The following is a 20,269-nucleotide window of genomic DNA, read 5'->3' as shown; positions in this document are numbered from 1 at the left end:
CTGTAACTCGGCAAAGACGTAAAGCATCCCTTTCTTTTCTCTCTCTTCCGTGCTCCCTCCGTTTCGCTCCACTTTCATCTCTCGGCTCTTTTATCTTATCAATAGGCACGTATAGAGCAGTGCAGACACAGAGCGCCGAGCCCGGATCCTTCACAAACACACCGTTTGTGACGTTTTACGCCGCTCGCTGCATTCAGCACTAAATTATATCAAATCCCAACATTACTTCACCTCTCTGAGCAAGAGTGATGGAGGACTAATGCAACAGCAAGAAATCACTGACAGCGGGGAATGTAACAAAGCGAACGTATGAAAAAGTACCATTTAAAGGGTGATACATAAACACACAGCATATGATTATGTGTGTGAGTGAAACCATGTTCCTGTCTGAGTTTTCTTATCCTTTTTTGTATTATGGGCATACAGAAGGTTTATATTGATATAATTGATAACATCACTTACACCACTGTGTGAATGGGGTGGGCCCCCCCCTTTCTAGTTAATGGCCATGTAGCATGGGCTCCACATGGCATTTGATTGGCTGAGAGCCACTCCACAGCAGTGGGGTAATAAAAGTTACAAATGAGAGCAGGCTATTAGAGCCATTGACGTGCGTAGGCTAGCTTGCTAATTAATTGATCCTGAAACTTCATCTATTCTGTAGCCAGAGAGGAACCCTTAATTAATCAGCCTTTCCATATCGTTGTCTTCCTGTTCTTTCAATCCTGCTCTCTCTGTTCTTTATACTCCCTTCCTTCTCTCTCCTAATGTCTTTTTTAATTGTGAGGTGAAAATGCTCAGGGTCCCATGGGTTGGTATGGAGTGCTGGTCTGCAGGTGGAGGAGATGGAACAAAGAAAGTGTGTGTGGTGTGTACCAGCGTGGATGACATTAGCCTGCGACATTTCAAGAGTCTTTCAAAAAGGGAGGGTCGTGATGAAGCTGGAGTGGTCCCCTTTGCACCCCACCCCTCGTCTCGCTCCATCTTTCCTGGCAGAGAGGCTGATTTATTGGGGCTTCCCAGCCATCCGTCAGAGCCGGCAGCCCAGGCTGCATTAACCCCAGAGACAACCGCAGCACCCGGGGCCCCTAAGTGCTTCCAAGAGGCCCTCACTCTCACCATTGGTGAGGAACAGCCCTGCACAGGCTCAGTCGACGTTATAAATGTCCTACCGAACTCCTCATAACTCACAGGAACTGTTTGGACACATGATTTCTGTTCAAATAAAACTTGAAATCAGAACTGTCTCAATAAATACGGGCTGATGCTTTTGACACATCAGTGACATCAGCAACGTTTACTTACAGAAGGCATGTTTGTGTGCAACTTCATGGCAACATGGTGAGAGAAAAGCAACACATACACACACACACACACAAACACAGAGAACACACACACACACACACACACACACACACACACACACACACACACACACACACACAGAGTGCTATTTAGGCCCTGTTTACACGACACCGTTTCAAAATGAAAACGGTGTCGTTTTGATGTGTTTCGCCAACGGAGTGAAAACGATGTGTTTCGGAAACGGGGTCCAGAGTGGAGCGTTTCAGAAGCACCGACCTGCGTTTTCGTGTAAACGCTTGAAACCGGGATGGTTTGAAAACGGGTGACTCGCACATGCGCACTATGGTTGCGCGCCACAGTTTTTTGCGCATGCGCAAATTGACAAACAGTACTCGCGGATTCACGAGTGCATCTTATGCGTTTCTTGTGTTTTTACCGTTTTGTAATTCAGCGTTGTGTGCAGCAGCGATCCAACCTCATCGTCAGCCCACACAAAACCTCTCACATTGTAATGAACAATTTGCAGCGCTTCCTACTGTGTCACTCCACGCATGCACGTCTTGCGTAAACACGCTTTGAGAAGAGAAAACCAACGCCAACTTGTGGCCTGGCATGGGAACTACATCGTTTTCATCATTTCACGTGTCACCTGCAAACGCAGATCGTTTCTGAAACGCTATCGTGTAAACGGAAGGCTGAAACGCATCAAAACGAAACGGGGCCTCAGACACAATGCAGTGACTGAGTCCTCTAACCCAGCAACAGTTACTATGATAGCTGCACCTTTAGTTCAGGCTGCTTTAAATCTCAGTTACTGTAGTTTGACACCTGTGGGTTATTTGCTTAATGCTTCATGTGTGAATCTGAGTTAAACTGACGTGTGAGCACGCCTGCCTTTAATAAACTGCTTAAGATTTCCTCGTTCTGCTCAAATATTCCAGTAAGTAATTTCAGCATAACGATCGGCACGTGGGTACGATGCCCAGACCCACCACAGACGCTGCTAAAAGGAAACGTTTATTTCATTAATTACACAGTTGCATTCAGTTACTGTAGCAACTGAACAGTAAATACACTGTTCAAAAAATGAAATAAAACATCAAGTCAGGTAAACTTCTGGTCAGTTCAGTAGCAGAGGTGGCTGTTAATCAGTTTCAACTGCTTTGGTGTCAATGATATTAACAGTGAGACAACCCCCCCAAACAGGAATGTTTTACAGGTGGAGGACACTCACATTTTTTCCTCCTCATCTTTTCTGACTGTTTTTCACTAATTCTACATTTGGCTAGGGTCAGAGTCACTGCTGGTAGCATGAGGTCATACCTGGACCCTACAGAGGCTGCACAGGTAGTCCAACTCCTCCAGGATGGCACATCAATACGTGCCATTGGCAGAAGGTTTGCTGTGTCTCCCAGCACAGTCTCAGAGCATGGAGGAGACTCCAGGAGACAGGCAGGTACTCTAGGAGAGCTGGACAGGGCCGGAGAAGGTCCTTAACCCATCAGCAGGACCGGGATCTGCTCCTTGGTGCAGGAGGAACATGATGAGCACTGCAGAGCTACAAAATGACCTCCAGCAGCCACTGGTGTGAATGTCTCTGACCAAACAATCAGACTTCATAAGGGTGGTCTGAGGGCCAGATGTCCTCTAGTGGGCCCTGTGCTCACTGCCCTGTGGTGGTGGGTCAGTGATGGTCTGGGGAGGCATATCCATGGATGGACACACAGACCTCTACAGGCTAGGCAACAGCACCCTGACTGCCATCAGGTATCAGGATGAAATCCTTGGACCCACTGTCAGAGCCCACTTTGGTGCTGTGGGTCCTGAGTTCCTCCTGGTGGACCACAGTGACTGGCCTCATGTGGTGAGAGTATGCAGGCAGTTCCTGGAGGATGCATACAAGCACGTGGGGGGCCACACAAACTACTGAGCACCATTTAGAGTTGCTGTAATGAAATTTGGGCTAAATGTTCCAGCTGCTGCATCATTTTTCACTTTGATTTTCAGTCTCTGAATTCAGCCTCTGTAGGTTGATCATTTTCATTTTCATCAAACGATGAAATCCAGCATGATTTTTTTCCCATTGAGATCTGAAGTGTTTCTTTAATTTCCTTTTGGGCCATTTTGCCTTTATTGGATAGCGAACAGTGATGACAGACAGTAAAGGTCACGGCCATATGACAGCTGGTCACCTGCTCACCCACCGAGCCGAAGCACAGCTGTGTAAATAAAATAAATTAATTTCAACTTATTTTTGAGAATGAAGGAACCACTGCTTAAGGGTGTAATTTCCCTTTACTCATTTCTAGTGATGCAGCCTGAGTGTGTGCGTGTGAGACGTTCATGTTAGTGTGACTGTCGAAGCGCTGAGGAGAACGTATATGCGTGCAATCATAAAGACGACTGACCAGCACCTCTTTGTAGGGCTGGCTGATAATGATAATTACCATTTCATATCTTTCTGTAATGTTCATCCACCAGTATGTGCAAGTGCTTTAATCAAAATCATATTTCTAATGCTCAAATATAATTATTGTTGTTACCCATGATTTTTCAAATTTACCGTTTTTCAAAAAGCAGAAAAATAGAAAAATAGCAGAGCACATTATTATTTTTTGATTACGATGAAAAATTACTGTTATTTAGTTGCATTTGTGAACAGAAAAATAGTTTTAGTGGTTGAATGTTGTGCCCGACTCAGTTCTGACTTCAGAGAGCGCCTCGGCTCACATTTGGTTTGGAAACATCGCTTTAAACTTTTGACAGATTTGTAAAATATTCCCATTTTTATGATGGGCGGTCTGATAATTTGTTCAGCTGTGCCTATGTACATTACTCAGCGCACGTCCTCGTCTGCACGTCGTCATTTTCACTTCGATGTAACGACACGTCACTTGCTGCTGCTTTGTTGGTGCTTCCACAGCTGAGCTGTTTATTCTTCTGCTAACATCTTTTAGCCTCGTCTTTGCCCATCACTGTGTCAGAGTGAGAGGACTGCACGAAGCAGTGATCACAAAATGAATCTAATTTTTTTAAACCATAAAACCTACAAACTCTGCTGGTGTCAAGTTATTTTGGAGCGTCTCTGCTCTCTGTTCTTCATCCTCCCTCTGTCTCAACTGTTCCTGAATACAGCAACAGAGCTCCTCCCAGCTGCTAACACAATGTTCCTCTACCTTTTCCCAGCATGCTCTTCAGCGGCGTCATTCTGTAAATGTACAGTTATTAGTTTATGTAGTTTAACTTTTTAATGTGTGCCGTAATGTTTGCTCTTCTGTGCATTATTAATCATTGCCTTCCATTAATGTATATGACTCATAAGATTTTAAGCTTGAGTGAAAAGGGCGGACAGTTGATGCCAGTGCTGGGGTCATAATCAAAATTATTTATAGATTACACATCACTCACTCTTCGGTGAGAGGTGGGGGACAGGTCACCAGTCTGCTGTCAGGCTAACACAGAGACAAGTAACCATCCACGCCCACATTCACACCTATGGCCAATCACTGATTAACACGTGTGTCTTTGGACTGTGAGAGGAAGCAGGAGTACCTGGAGAGAACCTGGAGAGAACCTGCAAACTCCAGACTATCAGGCCCCAGCTGGGATTTGAACCCAAGCATTGTTACATAATTACCATCTACCAATATAAAGCTGCCTACAATGGCTCACTCTGAGCCAAAGCCCTGTTCTAATGAGGACACAGACAGGAGCCATCTCACAGTATGAACACAGAGCATGCTGTCTGGATCTAGTGGACAGCTGCCTCTGGCCTGGACTCAGTTTGCACTTTACTGTCATGTTCTGAATACAAAGATCATATTTCCACTCCTCAATACTTACAGACTGTTCACCCATTTTCCTCCTCCCTGCATGTGAACTGAAGAGCACCCGGCACTGGTTAGGCGCGCTATCATAATTTAAAGTGGAACGCTTATAAACACCATCTAAAATATTGCATATCGTGTCATTTATTGATATGTTAGATCAGCAAAGGTGTGACGACCATCATCGCGTCAGCTCAGGTAGGAGTGCACAGAGTGATGCTATATGAACTTTTATAAGACTAAAGTGATGCTGTTCATTTCAAAAAGGAAACAAAGACTAATAATAAATGTTTATTTAGCATAAAAGAGGTCAATTTTTAATTATGTCTAATTTACATGAACTTAATCGAATGGAAGATGCAAATAAAAAAGTGTATTAAATGAAAATATGGGAGCCAACTTCTTATTGTAGAAAGTTTTTTTTTTAGTCTCGTCAGTTTTTAAGGGTTTACAGTGCAGCAGATTAATTTCAATAAATGCCCAAATGTCTACAAGGATTTCTAAAATCAAACTGAGTGCAGTTGCTTCATATTAGTTTTGTGGTTTCAGCTGTTGTTGTATAAATGTGACAAATGAAGCGAACACAAACAGAGAAGAGCCGTCTTTGAATGTTGCTTCATATTTAGGAATGTGCACAGCTGTTGCCCAGATGAAAGAAATACAGCCAAGCTTTTTAAAGAATACTGATGCATTATTGTTCCCTTTCTTCCCTCCGATGATTACTGTGCAACGACGATGCCCAGAAAATAGTCTTTGTGAAGTGAGCGGGGTGTGATGGAGGGTTTGTGAGGAGCTGCTGTGGTCTCTGTGCAGTGAACAGGTGGCGGGTCGGCCACATTTCCACTTGACTTTAAATGCTCAGCTTCTATTAAGTTGGCCCAGTGTGTAAGGAACAAACAGCCAACGCTGGTAATGGTTTCTGCCTGACCCACTGACACTGTCACCCCCTCACACACACACACACACACACACACACACACACACACACACACACACACACACACACACACACACACACCTTCCTTCTCTTTCATTTCCCAGGATATTTTTTCTTTCTCCCACTACATCACCCCTCCCCTCTTTTCACATCAAACACTAATGTTTCCTTCAAATTCCTTTTCCTCTCCATCTGCCAACTTTGACATCACAGGAAATTACGCTTAGAATTGGCGGCACTGTTTTTTTTTTTTCTCGTTTCAACTTCATTCTACTTCCACCAAACAGACATATTTTTTTCCTGTCAGACACCCGCCTCCTTCTTCGACTTCCTCCTTCCTCTCTTCTTTTTTTCCCCCATCTTCTGCTGATGTATTTGTCCTGGCTCCCATCACTCCACGCACACTCTCTCGCTGTTTTACATGCACACTTCGTCTCTCAGCCTCTCTGACACACTCAGACTGTCTCTCACATGCATGCAGACACAGCATGACATTAACTACACCTAATGCAAGTTCTGGGCTTATTTGCTGGAGGCTCGTCGGGTTGGAGAGGATGTTTTTTCCTCTCTGAGACATCAACATTGAGACTGGCATCTTCGCGTGCCTCCCATGGCTGGATTAGGGAGGCCATGAGAGGAGTACTTAATTGGTGAAATGCATTGTTCACAATGTGTCAGTGTGTGTTAGTGCATGCACAATTACATCAGCTTGTGTGCACAGCTAGTGTCTGTGCAGGCCTGTGTGAGACAGAGATAACTCCTGACATTAGGCTTCTGGATCTGAACAGGTAATCGAGGTCCTCGGGAACATCGACTCGACCTGGACTCAGCGCTCAGCCGCGGTCTCTGGGCTCCAAACACACTGAGCAGGCTCGCACTAATAACCTCCCAGCAGTGAAAAACCAGATGAAGATGATAGTTGAGTCGAGATGTTTACATGAATTTTCAGTGAAAGCTTTGTATATGCTTTTAGCTTCTCACCTCTGTCTCTGCATAAGCTTTTAATGTGTATGTGTCTGTATGGCGTGTAGGTGTAAGTGTGTTTAAATGTCACTGTGTAGATATTACACCTTTTTAATTGCATCTGTATAGCAAAATGCAAACACACACAGAGGAACATATATATTGATATATGCATCAAAATTACTACTCCTGACGACAATAACACTGGCTTATGGTATGCAGCCATGGTGAGGATGCACATACTGTGCTGCCATTTTTCAGCCAAAGATATTCTAATTAAACTGTGTCTGACTCTTCTGAGCATTCTTTATATTTTAGAAATGGGGAAGGGAACAGAGCTGCAACAAAGCTGATAAAGAGCTTTAACTCCCACAGATTAGATCCACTAACATCAGGAGTAATCGAGCGATTGTGTGACAAATTTTGACAAAATGGTTAATTATGTGAGTCCTGCAAAGGACAGAGGTGAGCCCTAACACATATCCAATAACTGCAATGGATGAAATATACATATTACTGTGGAGTTCATATTTAAAATGAATGAGGCTTAATTTTTTTTGCAGAATTTAATCACAGTAATGAAAGGAAGTCAAAGAAGACCTTTTGTTCCACTGTTCCACGTGCGCGCGCGCGCACACACACACACACACACACACACACACACACACACACACAGGCTCAGTCCCTGGGAAATCACAGAGATAGACGAACACAGACCTCTGCTGACGTCACGTTGCCTGGCAACATCCCAGCATGCTTGGCTGTGACAAGCTGAGGTCTCAGCCCTGAAGTGCGATGCATCATGGGGGATTGTGTGTGCTACGTCTTACATCACCCACAATCCCCCTTGCTGATGCAGCCGTGGCCAGGATGGCTCTCTGCAGCTGATCCAACTTCTGAGGTTAAGACAGAGGGCGTGGTGGAAGATTTCTCCTCCAGCTGCAATCACGTCCATCATAAATGTATTTTGTGCATCTTCTGATATTTAATTAGCAGTCACTTTAAGAGCGAGTGCACCGTATATTTTGCAGTCTAGAGCATTTTTTTGAACCCGTCCCTGATCAAACCCCTGACCGCTTTTCTGTAGGTGAGGCTCATTACGCTCATCGGAGAGGGTGGAATTAAACCTCCTCCTCCGAACTCATTACTGTGAGCTAGATTTCACCAGCAGCAGATAGGCAATGCGGTGGTGCTGCTTTTAAAGCCAGAGCCAGATAATTAGAAACTTTAGAAGCACAGTTCCCATGGCTATAGCCAGAGTGAACAACTAATTCTATTTGAACTAATTACATTCCATAATGCTAGGCAGTGATTGCTACCCCAACCACAGCCTCCCATATGTAATCCAGCAGAGGGTTTCATCACAAAACAGTGCCGGGATGTATTTTTGTGTGTGTCACTGCCGGTGTGTTAGTGTGCATTGACATTACTCTCTCTGCACAGCATGGCATCACATATACACCCCCGCTCACTCACAGCTGTTTGTATTTTATGCTGCAAAACTCCTGATCGGCCTCAGTAACATGAAGTCTCCCTGTGCTGTCTGAGTCTCTGTAACCTCCCAGGACAACAGCACCTCAGTGAAAGAACGTCCCCCCAAAAAAAGTCATTAAGCTGGATGCCACATATGTCATTTTAGTCAATCATACTGGTTAAGCTACAAGAATCCAGCTTCATGTAACCTCAGGACTCCTCTCGAGTCACAGAATGATAAACACTACTGTCACAGACTGAGCTGTACTGACCCAGAGTGAATAAACAGTAAATTGGCACAGCAATTTTTTATGTTTTCACAAGTTTTTCTTTATCAAATTACACATTTTCACTGCATAATAGGAAAGAAGGTTGCTGTGTTTGTAAAACCATCTTCTCTGCTCCTGCCTGTATGCACAATATTTTTAGACAATACAGGAAGTCTGCCTGTTAGTCAATATGTGCTTCTCCCCTTCTCTGTCTCTCTCTCTCTTTATACTCCTGCTATGTGTGGAAGCTCGCTCGCCCCAGTGAGAGGTGTTCAAGTCCAGACCAACAGACCAGGCAGACTAAATATAGCCGGCAGTGACAGCAGGGAACACTGTGCTCCCCCTTCTCTCACTGTGCTGCTCAGTACTGCTGTTTCACTACAAACTGCACTGATAAATTTAAATTGTTATCTGCACACACACAGACAGACACACACAGAAGAAGTTCACTTTCTGCCAAAACTGTGGGACACACGTATCATTCACACAAACGCAAAGATAAAAGGGACACAGATTAATACACATGCACACACAGACACACACGCACGCACATACAGACACACACACACACACACACACACACACACACGTCCAAATGGGATTTACTTAAGACTCAATAAAGCAGACAGAAGCACTATTGTCTCCAACACAGACCTATTGTGCTGCACAGAGAGACTGTGACGTGGGCCGACTGTGCTGCGTCTGTGTTTACTACACAGTGAGCACCCCCCCCCCACCCCCACCTACAAAAATATATAGAAATACATAATGAAGTGTACAAATGCACCATCAAACAAGCATGAAGAATGAACTGGCTTAGACACACACACACACACACACACAGAGCATCAAACCCATGCACTCCGGTGGGAGTCTAACGGGAGCTCAGTGATGAACAGGAGTGACACCACCACATGCCAGGGTGTGAGATGTGCTGCCTGGTATTTTAGGCTGCGTCTCAAATTGAACATGCGGAGCCTTCAGGGGAAAATCGTTGGATAACGTTCATGTGAGAGGCAAATGTCCCATTGCAATATCGCTTATAATGCCAGCTACGATATCTGGAATGGCACTGCAGAGGGGGCTGACTTATTCGCCAAACACATTGGGACACACACACGGGTTCAGAGATGCAGTGTGTTGGTTTGTTCACATACCTGCTGCTGAGGATACTGCATGCCACCCATGCCCATTTGGCCCCTTCCCTGTAGGCTCATTGGGTATCGATGAGGGGGAGGCGACGTGTATGGCTGGCTAGGGGGATAGGGTCCGCCTCCTGGCTGCTGTGGGGTGGAGTAGGGATTGTTGGCCATGCCATAGAGCTGTGAGCGCTTCATAGCCATGAAGTCCATGGAGGAAACCTGCAGGGGAAAAAGAGGGTTTATTAATGCATAATCAGCAGTTCGGTTTTGGCTAATACTTCATTCATGACAGTGCATTGTAATTGCCCGAGAGGCGTTCAAATTAATTCATCCGCTATCTGCCAAGTTGGAACCCCTAACTGAAGTCCACTTAGTGCACCACTCCAAACCACAGCCATCAGTGATTTATTTCCTAATTGCACAACAAGTGAAAGCTTTAAATTAATGTCAACAGATCATAAATGAACAACAAATGGAATTAAATAAGCAAAGATGCGTATTGAATAGCTATTAGCAGCAAACTGTGCTGGAAAAGAGCCAAAATAAAATGATTTAATTAAAACCTAAAGCTTGTATCTTTGTTTTAATGTCTCAGAGGCTTTTAAAAGTGCTGTAAATGTTGTTTAAAGCAACAGGAGGCAATGGCAATAAAAATCCTATGGCCTTGTTCCATAACCAAAGCCTCACGGTGCCAATAACCGCCGTACAACACTGCTTATGCTCGTGCGATACTGCAGCTTACAGAAAAGCAGCAGATAGTTTACGTCGACTCGTGAGTTTAAGGTTGCAGGTTCGGGGTGGGGCAGGGATCCAAACTTTTCTTCTTTTTTTTTTTTTTTACATTTGTGATGGGTCATTTCAAGCTTGAATCCCAGGAGGGAATTCAGGGCAGCAAAGCAGTCAAAGTACCTGCTTTCCAAAGCCACACCTGAAGAGCTCGCTTCCTGTGAGAGCACAAAAAAATAAATCAAAGCAAAGAAAGAGAATGTGTCAAGGGTAATTTATTCCATTGTAAGTACTTCAGAGCCCTTTTACGGGTTGTTTGGGGTCCCAGTGAGCCATTGGAAAATTCCGGTACAGTGCATCAGGCTAATGCTAATCCGTCACCCGTAGCAGCGTGTTTGTCTGTCTGCTGGGCAGATAATGTGGAGTTCTTCTATCTTCCCTCTTTCCTTCTTCCCTTTTGTCTCTGCTGCATAGGATCATGAGTGATTCATGACATTTTGTTCCTGCACACACACACACACACACACACACACACTTTCACTTCTCCTCTCTCATTTCCAACTAACTGCCACCCTCTGCCCACCCCCCACCACCATCACCACCAGCTCCCTCTTCAGTTCCCTCCCTTCTCCCCAACTCAATATCACCTCGTCTACTGTAGAGGAGAAATTGCCTCATATTGCCAGGCTAATATCAAGAAGACATGTCAGGGGATGGGAGCACTTTATTCAGCAGGTTACGTGGACAGTTACGGCGCTCCAGCTTTTAAGTGCTTGTGTCTACTGAGGTGTGTGTGTGGAGTAGTTCGGAGGGGATGTGTGTGTGTGTGTGTGTGTGTGTGTGTGTGTGTGTGTGTGTGTGTGTGTGTGTGTGTGTGTGTGTGTGTGTGTGTGTATATTAGTATTTGGGTAGTGAAAGCGGGAATAAGAAAGTTAGTGCTCTTAAAGTTATTTCACAGCAGGAGTAAAACTCAGTGACTCATGTGTCTGCAGTCTGTGAGCAGAACGAAACATTTAAGAAGAAACGTGACCTCTGACCTGACAAACTGATTGCCGGCATTAGACTGAAGAACATTGGGGAAGAATTAAAGTCATGAACCATTGTGCAGTAGCAGCAGTTTTAAAATGTTTCTGATTTTACTGACAGACGGAGGCTTTCAGAGAGGAAAGTTTGAGTCTTTTGTATTGTGTGTTTTTTCAGACACACAAAGAGCATGACGGAGTGAGCCAGTCGGACTACAATTAAAATAGAGGCTCTTAATTGTAATACAGAGTTAAAGCAGCTGAACATCAAAGGGGAGATTTGTTTGGAGTATTTTTGATATGCTCAAACTGATGCTGGTCATATGTTTCAAATAATGGTGTTTTTGCTGGAGCACATGACCTGCTCAAATGTTTGTACACCCGCAGCACACTCACACACAGACACACAAACAGCACTAAGCAATATCTGCAGTGAAAGCTTCCCGAGTTTCGGAAAAATCCAGGGCACTGTGCCACTCGTGATATGGGACACACACAAACACACACCCTCCCCACCTCCATCCAGTTCACCAATCCAGCTCAAGAGGTCCTCCGTTTGCCAAAAATGCTGAGCAACACAAATAAATCCCTCACACAGCTGCCAAGTGCACACGTGCGCACACACACACACACACACACACACACACACACACACACACACACACACACACACACAGAGTTAAGAATCCATGGATTCAGAGGACTTTACATTGATTGTGTATTTCCAGGATGTTTCCTCTCACCTGCAGCTGCTCCATCACAGCACAAATCATTTAACACAGTTATTCCTTAACTTAAACATCATGCGGCTCTGGACCTTAAAACATGGATTTGTACTTGTATTTATATTTTTCAAAAAGAAAACAGGTGCTGATGGTGTCCTGCAGGGACTCGGGTCCTGATTAGGAGTCTGAATCCTGCCTCAAAGCCCCAGCAGGTCCCTGAGGAGAGGCCGAGGTGGCAGCGGACTCGCGGGCCTCAGGAGACCTGCTTCCACTGCTCAGTGCTGCTGACGAGGCCTCGCTCCGTCATCTCGGCTTGAGCTGAACTAAAACGTGAGTAAGTGTGAGATTCTGGGAAAAGGCCTGATTAATAACAAGAAAACATTTTTACAGCACATATAAACTCTATAAAGAGATTTACAGCAAAAACTAAGTCCAAAGTTACCCTTTCACCCTGATTTTTTTTTTTCATCAAGCCAAAATCAAATGTGATGATTGGCCGAGCCTCCTCCATCTAAAGCCTCTCCTCACCTCATTATGGGGACTAATAACCATAATGTTCATATACAAACATATTTAGGTCCCTACATGAGTAATTAATACTGGGAGCGTGTGCGCGCACACACACACACACACACACACACACCTGCAGATTGTGCTGATGGCTCTTTGTGTTCTCACTGCATCGCTCTCATCTCTCTCCAACTTTCTCGCACACTTAAGGGGACATGTTAAATAAAACAGCCACAATCAAATTACATCTGATACCTCGGCCCACCTTCCACACACGGCATTATCCACAGGCAAAAAAAAAAAAGAGTTTTCCCGCCTCCCCAAACAGAGCCTCAAATCTGCTCTCATGACAGGTTCCACTAAATGAGATTTCAGCCCACTGCAGCCTTTTCCTAGAGATATGCCCACGATTTCCCTCACACCACCAGGCACAAAAAACCTCAACCATTCTTGACAAATTGAAACGTTATTTTTTTTCCTTCCCTGAGAGAAATGACTGTACTTAGGAAAAAAATTATGAAAATGACACGAAGTGAATCTTGTTTGTGCCAGGAGGGACAGCAGATAAAAAACTAGAGGGAATACACAGAAATTGTTTTTTATTTTCTTCAAATGTGTTTTTCACTTTTGTTCATCTGGGCATGCCATTCAATGGAGGAGGGGGGGAGGCACGGGAGACAATAGTAATTCAACTGCTAAATTTAAAATTCAATTTATGAACTCCTCTCCAGCGTTCTGACTCTCGTGAGCTTTTTATTTTTTTTTTATTTTGCAAAACAAAGCCATTAAAACAGAACATGGGTGAAATTACTGTGGGGTGAAACCTGCTAAATTGCTTTTCTGAGCTCAATCGACAACATTTTTATGTTGCGAAAATGATTTTACTCCTTCTTGCTTTAATGTGCTAAGTTGTTAATCAGAAAGAGACAAAATGCTCGACACAAAAGCCTCGGATATGTGGATTATGAGACGCACACTGGGATCAAACAAACATAAAACAATATTAGTAAATGCTTATTATTCCAGTCCCATTCCAAATTATTTGAAAAAGAAAAACTGATTTATCTGCGATGGTGATGAATGTGTGGACATGCACACACACACACGCACACACGGCCTGCTCATCACCTGTCTGCAGGTGTAGGAACACCACCTCTTTCCTGACCTTCACCTTCAGGAGTTTCCACTAATATCTCCACTTTTTTCTGACTTGATTAATGAGGCAGTTTCCATCCAACCAGCAGTGCAATAGAAGATGTTCCCTCATATGTTCTTAATGGTCTACAAGCTGCTTTATTTATGATCTGACCATCAAGGAACAACTCACTGAACTCTTATGATCCCTCACATCACCTGGTGGGTTTTTGCTGGTGGACAGGTAATAGTTTCTGCGGAGCTGCTGATCGAGTGGCTACAGTGTGCACAAAAAGAAGGGAAGGCCTCTTTGGTACCCTCCAAAGATGGAACCTGGCTGTGCATGAAGATCCTGTTTTGGTATCGATTATTTTCTCTTTTTGTTGAAAGGATTTCTGCAGCTTTAATTCTTGTGTAATGAAACCATTTCAGCCTGTGTGCATTAGTGAGGAGAAACAAATAAGGATAATTATTGTCAGCGGATCCTCTTTATCCTCTGTGCCGCGTCGGCCTCCGGAGAATCAACACGCTGCAGCCGGAGCCGGCCGGTCTGCTGGGACGCTCAGCCTCGTCTTTTATGTTATTTATTTGTAGCATGCAGCAGAGCGCTCTGCACTTCCTATTACACCGCGGGGCCCAGCATCGGCCCGGCCTCCAGAACAAAGCTTCACATGTCAGGCTTGAAACCCTGTGCATTTGGGCCCACCGTCACACACAGAAAATAAAACAGCGAAAAGAGAGGAGAGGAGAGGAGAGGAGGTAGAAAGAGGAGAAGAGAGACTGCAGCAGTGGGCGAGTACAGATCGAGTTCCATATTAATGTGTGCAAATTCCCCCGCTCCTGCTGACTAAGATTAGAAAAATTAATTTCATGGATGCAGAGACAATACTGATGTCATCAAGCGGAGAGGAGAGGAGCAGCACGCCGTTAACTCCTCCCTGCCCGGACTCCACGAGGAGCGGATCGGTCTTTAATATCAGTTTATCGCTTCATTTCGATGGCAGACTGAAGTAAACGCTGACAGTAACAACACAACACTTAGCCTCGACATTTCTTTCTTATCAATCATCCTAAAAGCAGAACTTGGCGTGTAAGCGAGTTGTAGCTGAGCGGTGTGTATGCTGGCATTCCTGTGTGTGTGTGTGTGTGTGTGTTGCATCACTTAGAAATTCAGTGAATTATGTCCTGAAACACAATCTCATCCTGCATCTCAGCACGCACGCCTTGTTAGTAAAAAGTCTCATAACGAATGACAGTGTGAAGAGCAGCACCGGTCCGCGGGGAGCTAGGTAGAGCCAAATTGCGTTTCCTCAGCCCAGTATGCCTGTATGGCACAGGCAGCTAGGCGTGAAGGCTGGCGAGCAATGAGAAGCATGAAATTGTCTGAGGAGAGAGAGGCGCAGGGCGTGACAGGCATAGAGGAGGCGGGGGAACGTATACATACGCGGCGTATGTTTCCCAGTGGTGCTGTGAGTTGAGAAAGAAAGGCAGACAAAGAGAAGCCAGATAAGAGGTGGTTGTTATGAGGCCGAGCGGCGAGCTTTTGTGTTTGGGGCAATGCACATAATAGCTCTCTCTCCCGTGTCGTCCTCGGAGCTGGTGATCGCTGTGCCCTCTACGATTGACACCAATATTTACACCCCACACACACACACACACACACACACACACACATGTGCATTAGAGGCTCAAAACAAACCCCCCACATGCATTAGGAAAAGTTGCAGAGTGTTCTGTTTGTCACGGCCAGCACAAAGACGTCATTAACAGAAGGGAGGGGGGAATGGAGGAGAGGAGAGGGGAGGGAGGGAGGGAGGAGGAGGCGGCGAGAGGCTGCTTCATCTGTCTCAAGTGAGATTGAGGTCGTAGGGTCGCCCGAGCCCTTTTCCTTTGCAGAGACTGGGAGCTAAAGAAGCAGCAGAGAGAGAAAGAAAATAGAGAAAGCCTCAATGACAAAACGAGATGCGACTGACATGCCAGCGACACGCCATTAGAGAATGAAAACAAATAAAATGCAATCGTCTGCAAACAGTTGAGGAAGCATGTGTGAAAGAACACACGCTGCAAATTTGCCAGTCAAATCTCCTGCCAGCATGCGGCTTTCCCAGACTGGATTCATTCAGACTTCCACTGCATAACGAGGAGAAAAACACAGGAACGTGTTCAGGTTCTCGTCAGAGCATGAAGGAGACACTCGAGGGTTTTTTTAAATCAAAGATCATAACACATAAGTCCTTCTCTCTTCGCAGTTAACACGCTAACATTTTCTTCATGTTTGTTTTAATCAGCTCACAATCTCTGATACAAATTGTGCTACCTTAAAAAAAGATCCTCGCTGGGCTGAAAAGCCTTTAGGTAAGACCATGTGGTGGTACAACTACTGCTTTGGAACCAATGCAAATGAAATGCTTTCAGGAAAGTGCAGAGACACCTCCAGCAGGGCCACTTGCCTATTTTCACAGAATCTTTTACTGATGTGTAAAAGTAGGAGGCCTGCTATATTTCCAGTCTTTTCTCATCACCAGGCAGGACTGACGTCTTTGCCTGGTGTGACCCTGGGATGGAGGAGGGCTGCTGAAAAAGCCCATTTCATCTAAGGGCCGTGGTGGAACGAGAGGAATGCGGTCCTCTAACTTCCCCAGCCTGCAGAACCCCACTGAGAGATGCTGTTACACAACCAAATGAAAGAGAGAAAAAATGGGCAGGAGGGAGCAAAATAACAATAACTCTATCTGCCCCCCCCCCCCCCCCCAAAAAAAAAGGACCAGGCTATTAGAGTAAATGTGCTGCCCTTTTGCTTCCCACGTCTCCCAGTGCCCAAAGGAGATGCTGGTATTAAATATGCAAGCTAGAATCCCCCTTATGCAAGGAAATCACAGCTTTTCTATTGGACAGAAACTGGATAATTATGAATGAGGTCCTGTATCACAAAGTATGTTTATGAATTAGCAATGGTTATTCATGATATTATGCTCAGAGTAGGGTGAAAATACATAAGTGAATACTAAGCGAGCAGACCAACAGAAACGATGCTAAAGGGTCCTGAGGGGGCTTTCTTCGCCATCCATTAGTCTTCCCTGTAAGGCAAAGCTTAACGAGCTCCTACAGGCTGGGAAACCGGCCACTGAAGGAGAGGGAGCAGGGTAAATTATGAATATGGACGCATAGAAAGCAAGGCCACAATAAGTCCCCCTTCCCATTATGGAGTTCCTGTCCAGTCCTTCCTCACTGGTTTCTGAAACACAGGTGGAGCATTTCAAACAGCTCTTCATGAAGGAATTAACAGCAATAATCCCACCGTATCTAAAAAAAAGGAAGTTGTCAAAAACTAGGTCATCCCTGTGGTGCAGTTAAAGAGCCACCCAACAAAAACAAGGATTTACATTCAGGCTGTTTGTTTTGGAGGACTGCCCGGTCCCCCAGGGTGGAACCATCCATATTTCTCCTGCGGGTGATCCATCACTTAAGCCCCCCCCCCAAAAAAACCAAACACAAACAACAAACAGATATCCTGACCTTCCTTCCTCAGGCAGATATTAAATACTCATTAAAAGTCACCTGAAACCATTTGAACCTAATTGATTTCATTATCGGACTCTGCACGACACACGCGGCCCCCACGTCTGATAGCTCAGCTGGAAATTTACAAAGTTAATTAGAAAAAAATTGATTTTCATATAATTTTTTTCCCTCCGCTCGAACGCCGTGAAGCGACACGGAGAGAGGCCGCTGATGGAGCAGCAGTGATGTTCAGTGTAGATGGGAACACAGCAGGTTAGAGGCTTGAACATCGTAAGTGGAGTCAGGAAATGTATTTATGCTTTCAGAGGTAATGAACAGTGTGTGTGTGTGTGTGTGTGTGTGTGTGTGTGTGTGTGTGTGGGGCTGTGACAGATTGTGTAATAACATGTTCTCCCCGCACCAAACACACACACACACCAATATCTCTTAACCCCTTCACCTTTTCTGTGCACGCTCTCCGGCATGGCCCCATCTTCCCTGCACCTCCATGCAGCGGTCAAGGCAGTGCCAGCAGATGTGGCCTTAATTTTCTCCCGTGATGAATGCAAGCCTCATTTCTTCCTCCTCGCTGTGAAGGCTTCTCCAAAAAACATCTCCTCGAATTGGGTTGGGGAGCCTGGAAATAGGCTTCTTGCCCCGCGGCCCCCTTCGGGTCGCCCTCTGGGAGGCCCAGGCTTTGTCAGTCCAGGCCAGGCCTCCCATCTCCAGGGCCCTGACTGGGAATCAATCATTGAAGTTGGCTGGGAACATGAGGTGGGGGAGCTGGGTCGATCAATGAGAGGCTCCAGGCCTGTGGGAGCCCTGATGCATGGCCTGACTGCATATACACACCTCTGACTCAAACTGAACCCGACCATTTACTCCATTACTGCTCAGCCCCAGGGCAGTTATGTTTACGGAGGACTGGCTGCCGCGGACCATATGAATAACATATGACTGAGAAAACGGAGCGATGCTTGCAGTTAAACGGCCTTAATTAGATTTCAACATGATCGTAGTGAAACTCTCCTGAGTTCCATCAGCCTGATATGTTTTTGCTACATGAGGAATGAAATAAGAAAAGCAGATACATTTACTGTGTTAAGTTCAGCATTTGTAGCAGCACGGCTACACAATGGATGTACATCAGAGCCAGAATAACTACCCTGATCATGACTTCTTTGACACACAAACCTGGCTGACCTTTAATGCTCAGGTTTTTATTAAGAGCCAGACATATTAAAGGAATGTGTCCATATTTCCCCAGAGAGGCAACAGATCCTCGGCTGCAACACGCAGACTTCACCACGTGACCGATTCTGTGAAAAAGTGTTGATCTGTTCTGTACACTGACCTGCAGCGCATATATGATTTCATGCAACACACTCACATCAGTATAACTGTGAGTGTGCAGCATGTCTGCCAGTATCAGTGAGAAATGTGTGCAAACATTTTGTGTTTGTGTGTGTGCACAGTGTGTACCATCTGTGTCCAGATGTTGAGCAGAGAGCAGCCTGCGTGGACAGCCAAACAGTTGGCAGGCCTTCTGACAGGCCTGTGTTCCTTATTGATAGAGGGATCACAGAGACAGAAGAGTCAGCCGTGCTCAGCTAGACCACAATATTGTCCTCTCTGCTGTTATTCATCGCAGTCAGCCAGGAGAAAATGGGATGTTCTGAGCCAAGTTTAGAGCTGTCAGATCTGGGCCAAATAAGAGTTGAATGGGTTTCAAACATTTGGAAAACAGCATGAGGAGCGTTTGATTTGTCATACACATACAGCCAAGTTCTCGTATCTAGAGCGAAAGAATTTCATTGTGTTTCAGTTCTGGTTGTAAATACAGGTGAAAAGAAAGCTGAACCTGCAGTGCACAGCCCAGTGAATCAGGGAGAACGGCAGCAAGGGCCAACATGTTGGCGGAGTGGTTAGACGGGTTCCTCCGTTATTACTTGACTAACTGCACGTCTGAACTTCATCCAATCATCTCTGTGTGCTCATGAGGCTGGCATGCAACACAAAGCTAAAGAAATAAAGTACTGCAGATAATTACAGTGCAATGAACAACACAATATGTCAACATGAAGCTAAACTTTGGGGCACATTGTCCAAGTTCCTCTGTGTGTTTTTTCTACTGTTGACTTCTTAGTTTCGATTACAGCCTTGCAAAACTGCCTCCTGACCCACGCAGCCGGTGCCACGTTTCTGCAGCGTTATGAAGCCGAGCCAGCGTTTATGGAGGGCAGACCCTTTTCTGAGAGCTCTGATCCACAAACTTCTACAGCGTACAGTTTTGCAAGGGTCATGAAAGAGGAGCCCACTGGGCTGAGAGCACCCCGAGCGGCTCGTTTCAGGAGGAGCTGTCAATCAGGGCCTCGGAGGATCTGAGAGGTTATAAGCTGTGCACGTAAGTGCAGGTGAGGCACAAGACAGACGTTTAAAAACTAAATAAAAACAAGTGCCAGAAAATCATATCAGAGGCCATCCCAAAATTTCATGGCTCTCATATCCGTCATCTCTCCTTCATCAAACTCCTCCGTCCCGTATACAAATTATTCATGCCAGCAGCTAAATGTATTCATACCATTCTGTTTACTTTATTACTCCACTTTTATTCTGCTCTTTTCCCCACATTTGTTTACAAGAATAAAAGCCTACTCTGACAGAATTATCCTTCTGCACAACAAAAATAAATCACAGCGCTTGCACACACATCATTCACATTCAAAGAGCACAGC

At 45.1% G+C, this 20,269-nt stretch overlaps 1 protein-coding gene across 1 annotated transcript in view; it reads right to left on the bottom strand.

The window, feature by feature from the left end:
* Nucleotides 1-20,269, bottom strand: part of LOC115772842 (AT-rich interactive domain-containing protein 1B-like) — a 166,651-nt gene that overhangs the window by 134,889 nt on the left and 11,493 nt on the right. Inside the window, exon 2 of the mRNA XM_030719254.1 lies at nucleotides 9,932-10,135. Within this exon, the coding sequence (XP_030575114.1) occupies nucleotides 9,932-10,135 (204 nt within the window). The remainder of the gene's footprint in view (nucleotides 1-9,931; nucleotides 10,136-20,269) is intronic.

This window comes from Archocentrus centrarchus, chromosome 22 (assembly GCF_007364275.1).
Source record: "Archocentrus centrarchus isolate MPI-CPG fArcCen1 chromosome 22, fArcCen1, whole genome shotgun sequence".
NCBI lineage: Eukaryota > Metazoa > Chordata > Actinopteri > Cichliformes > Cichlidae > Archocentrus > Archocentrus centrarchus.
The sequence above is the reverse complement of the archived record's forward strand: the minus strand, read 5'-3'. Positions and strand labels throughout refer to the sequence as shown.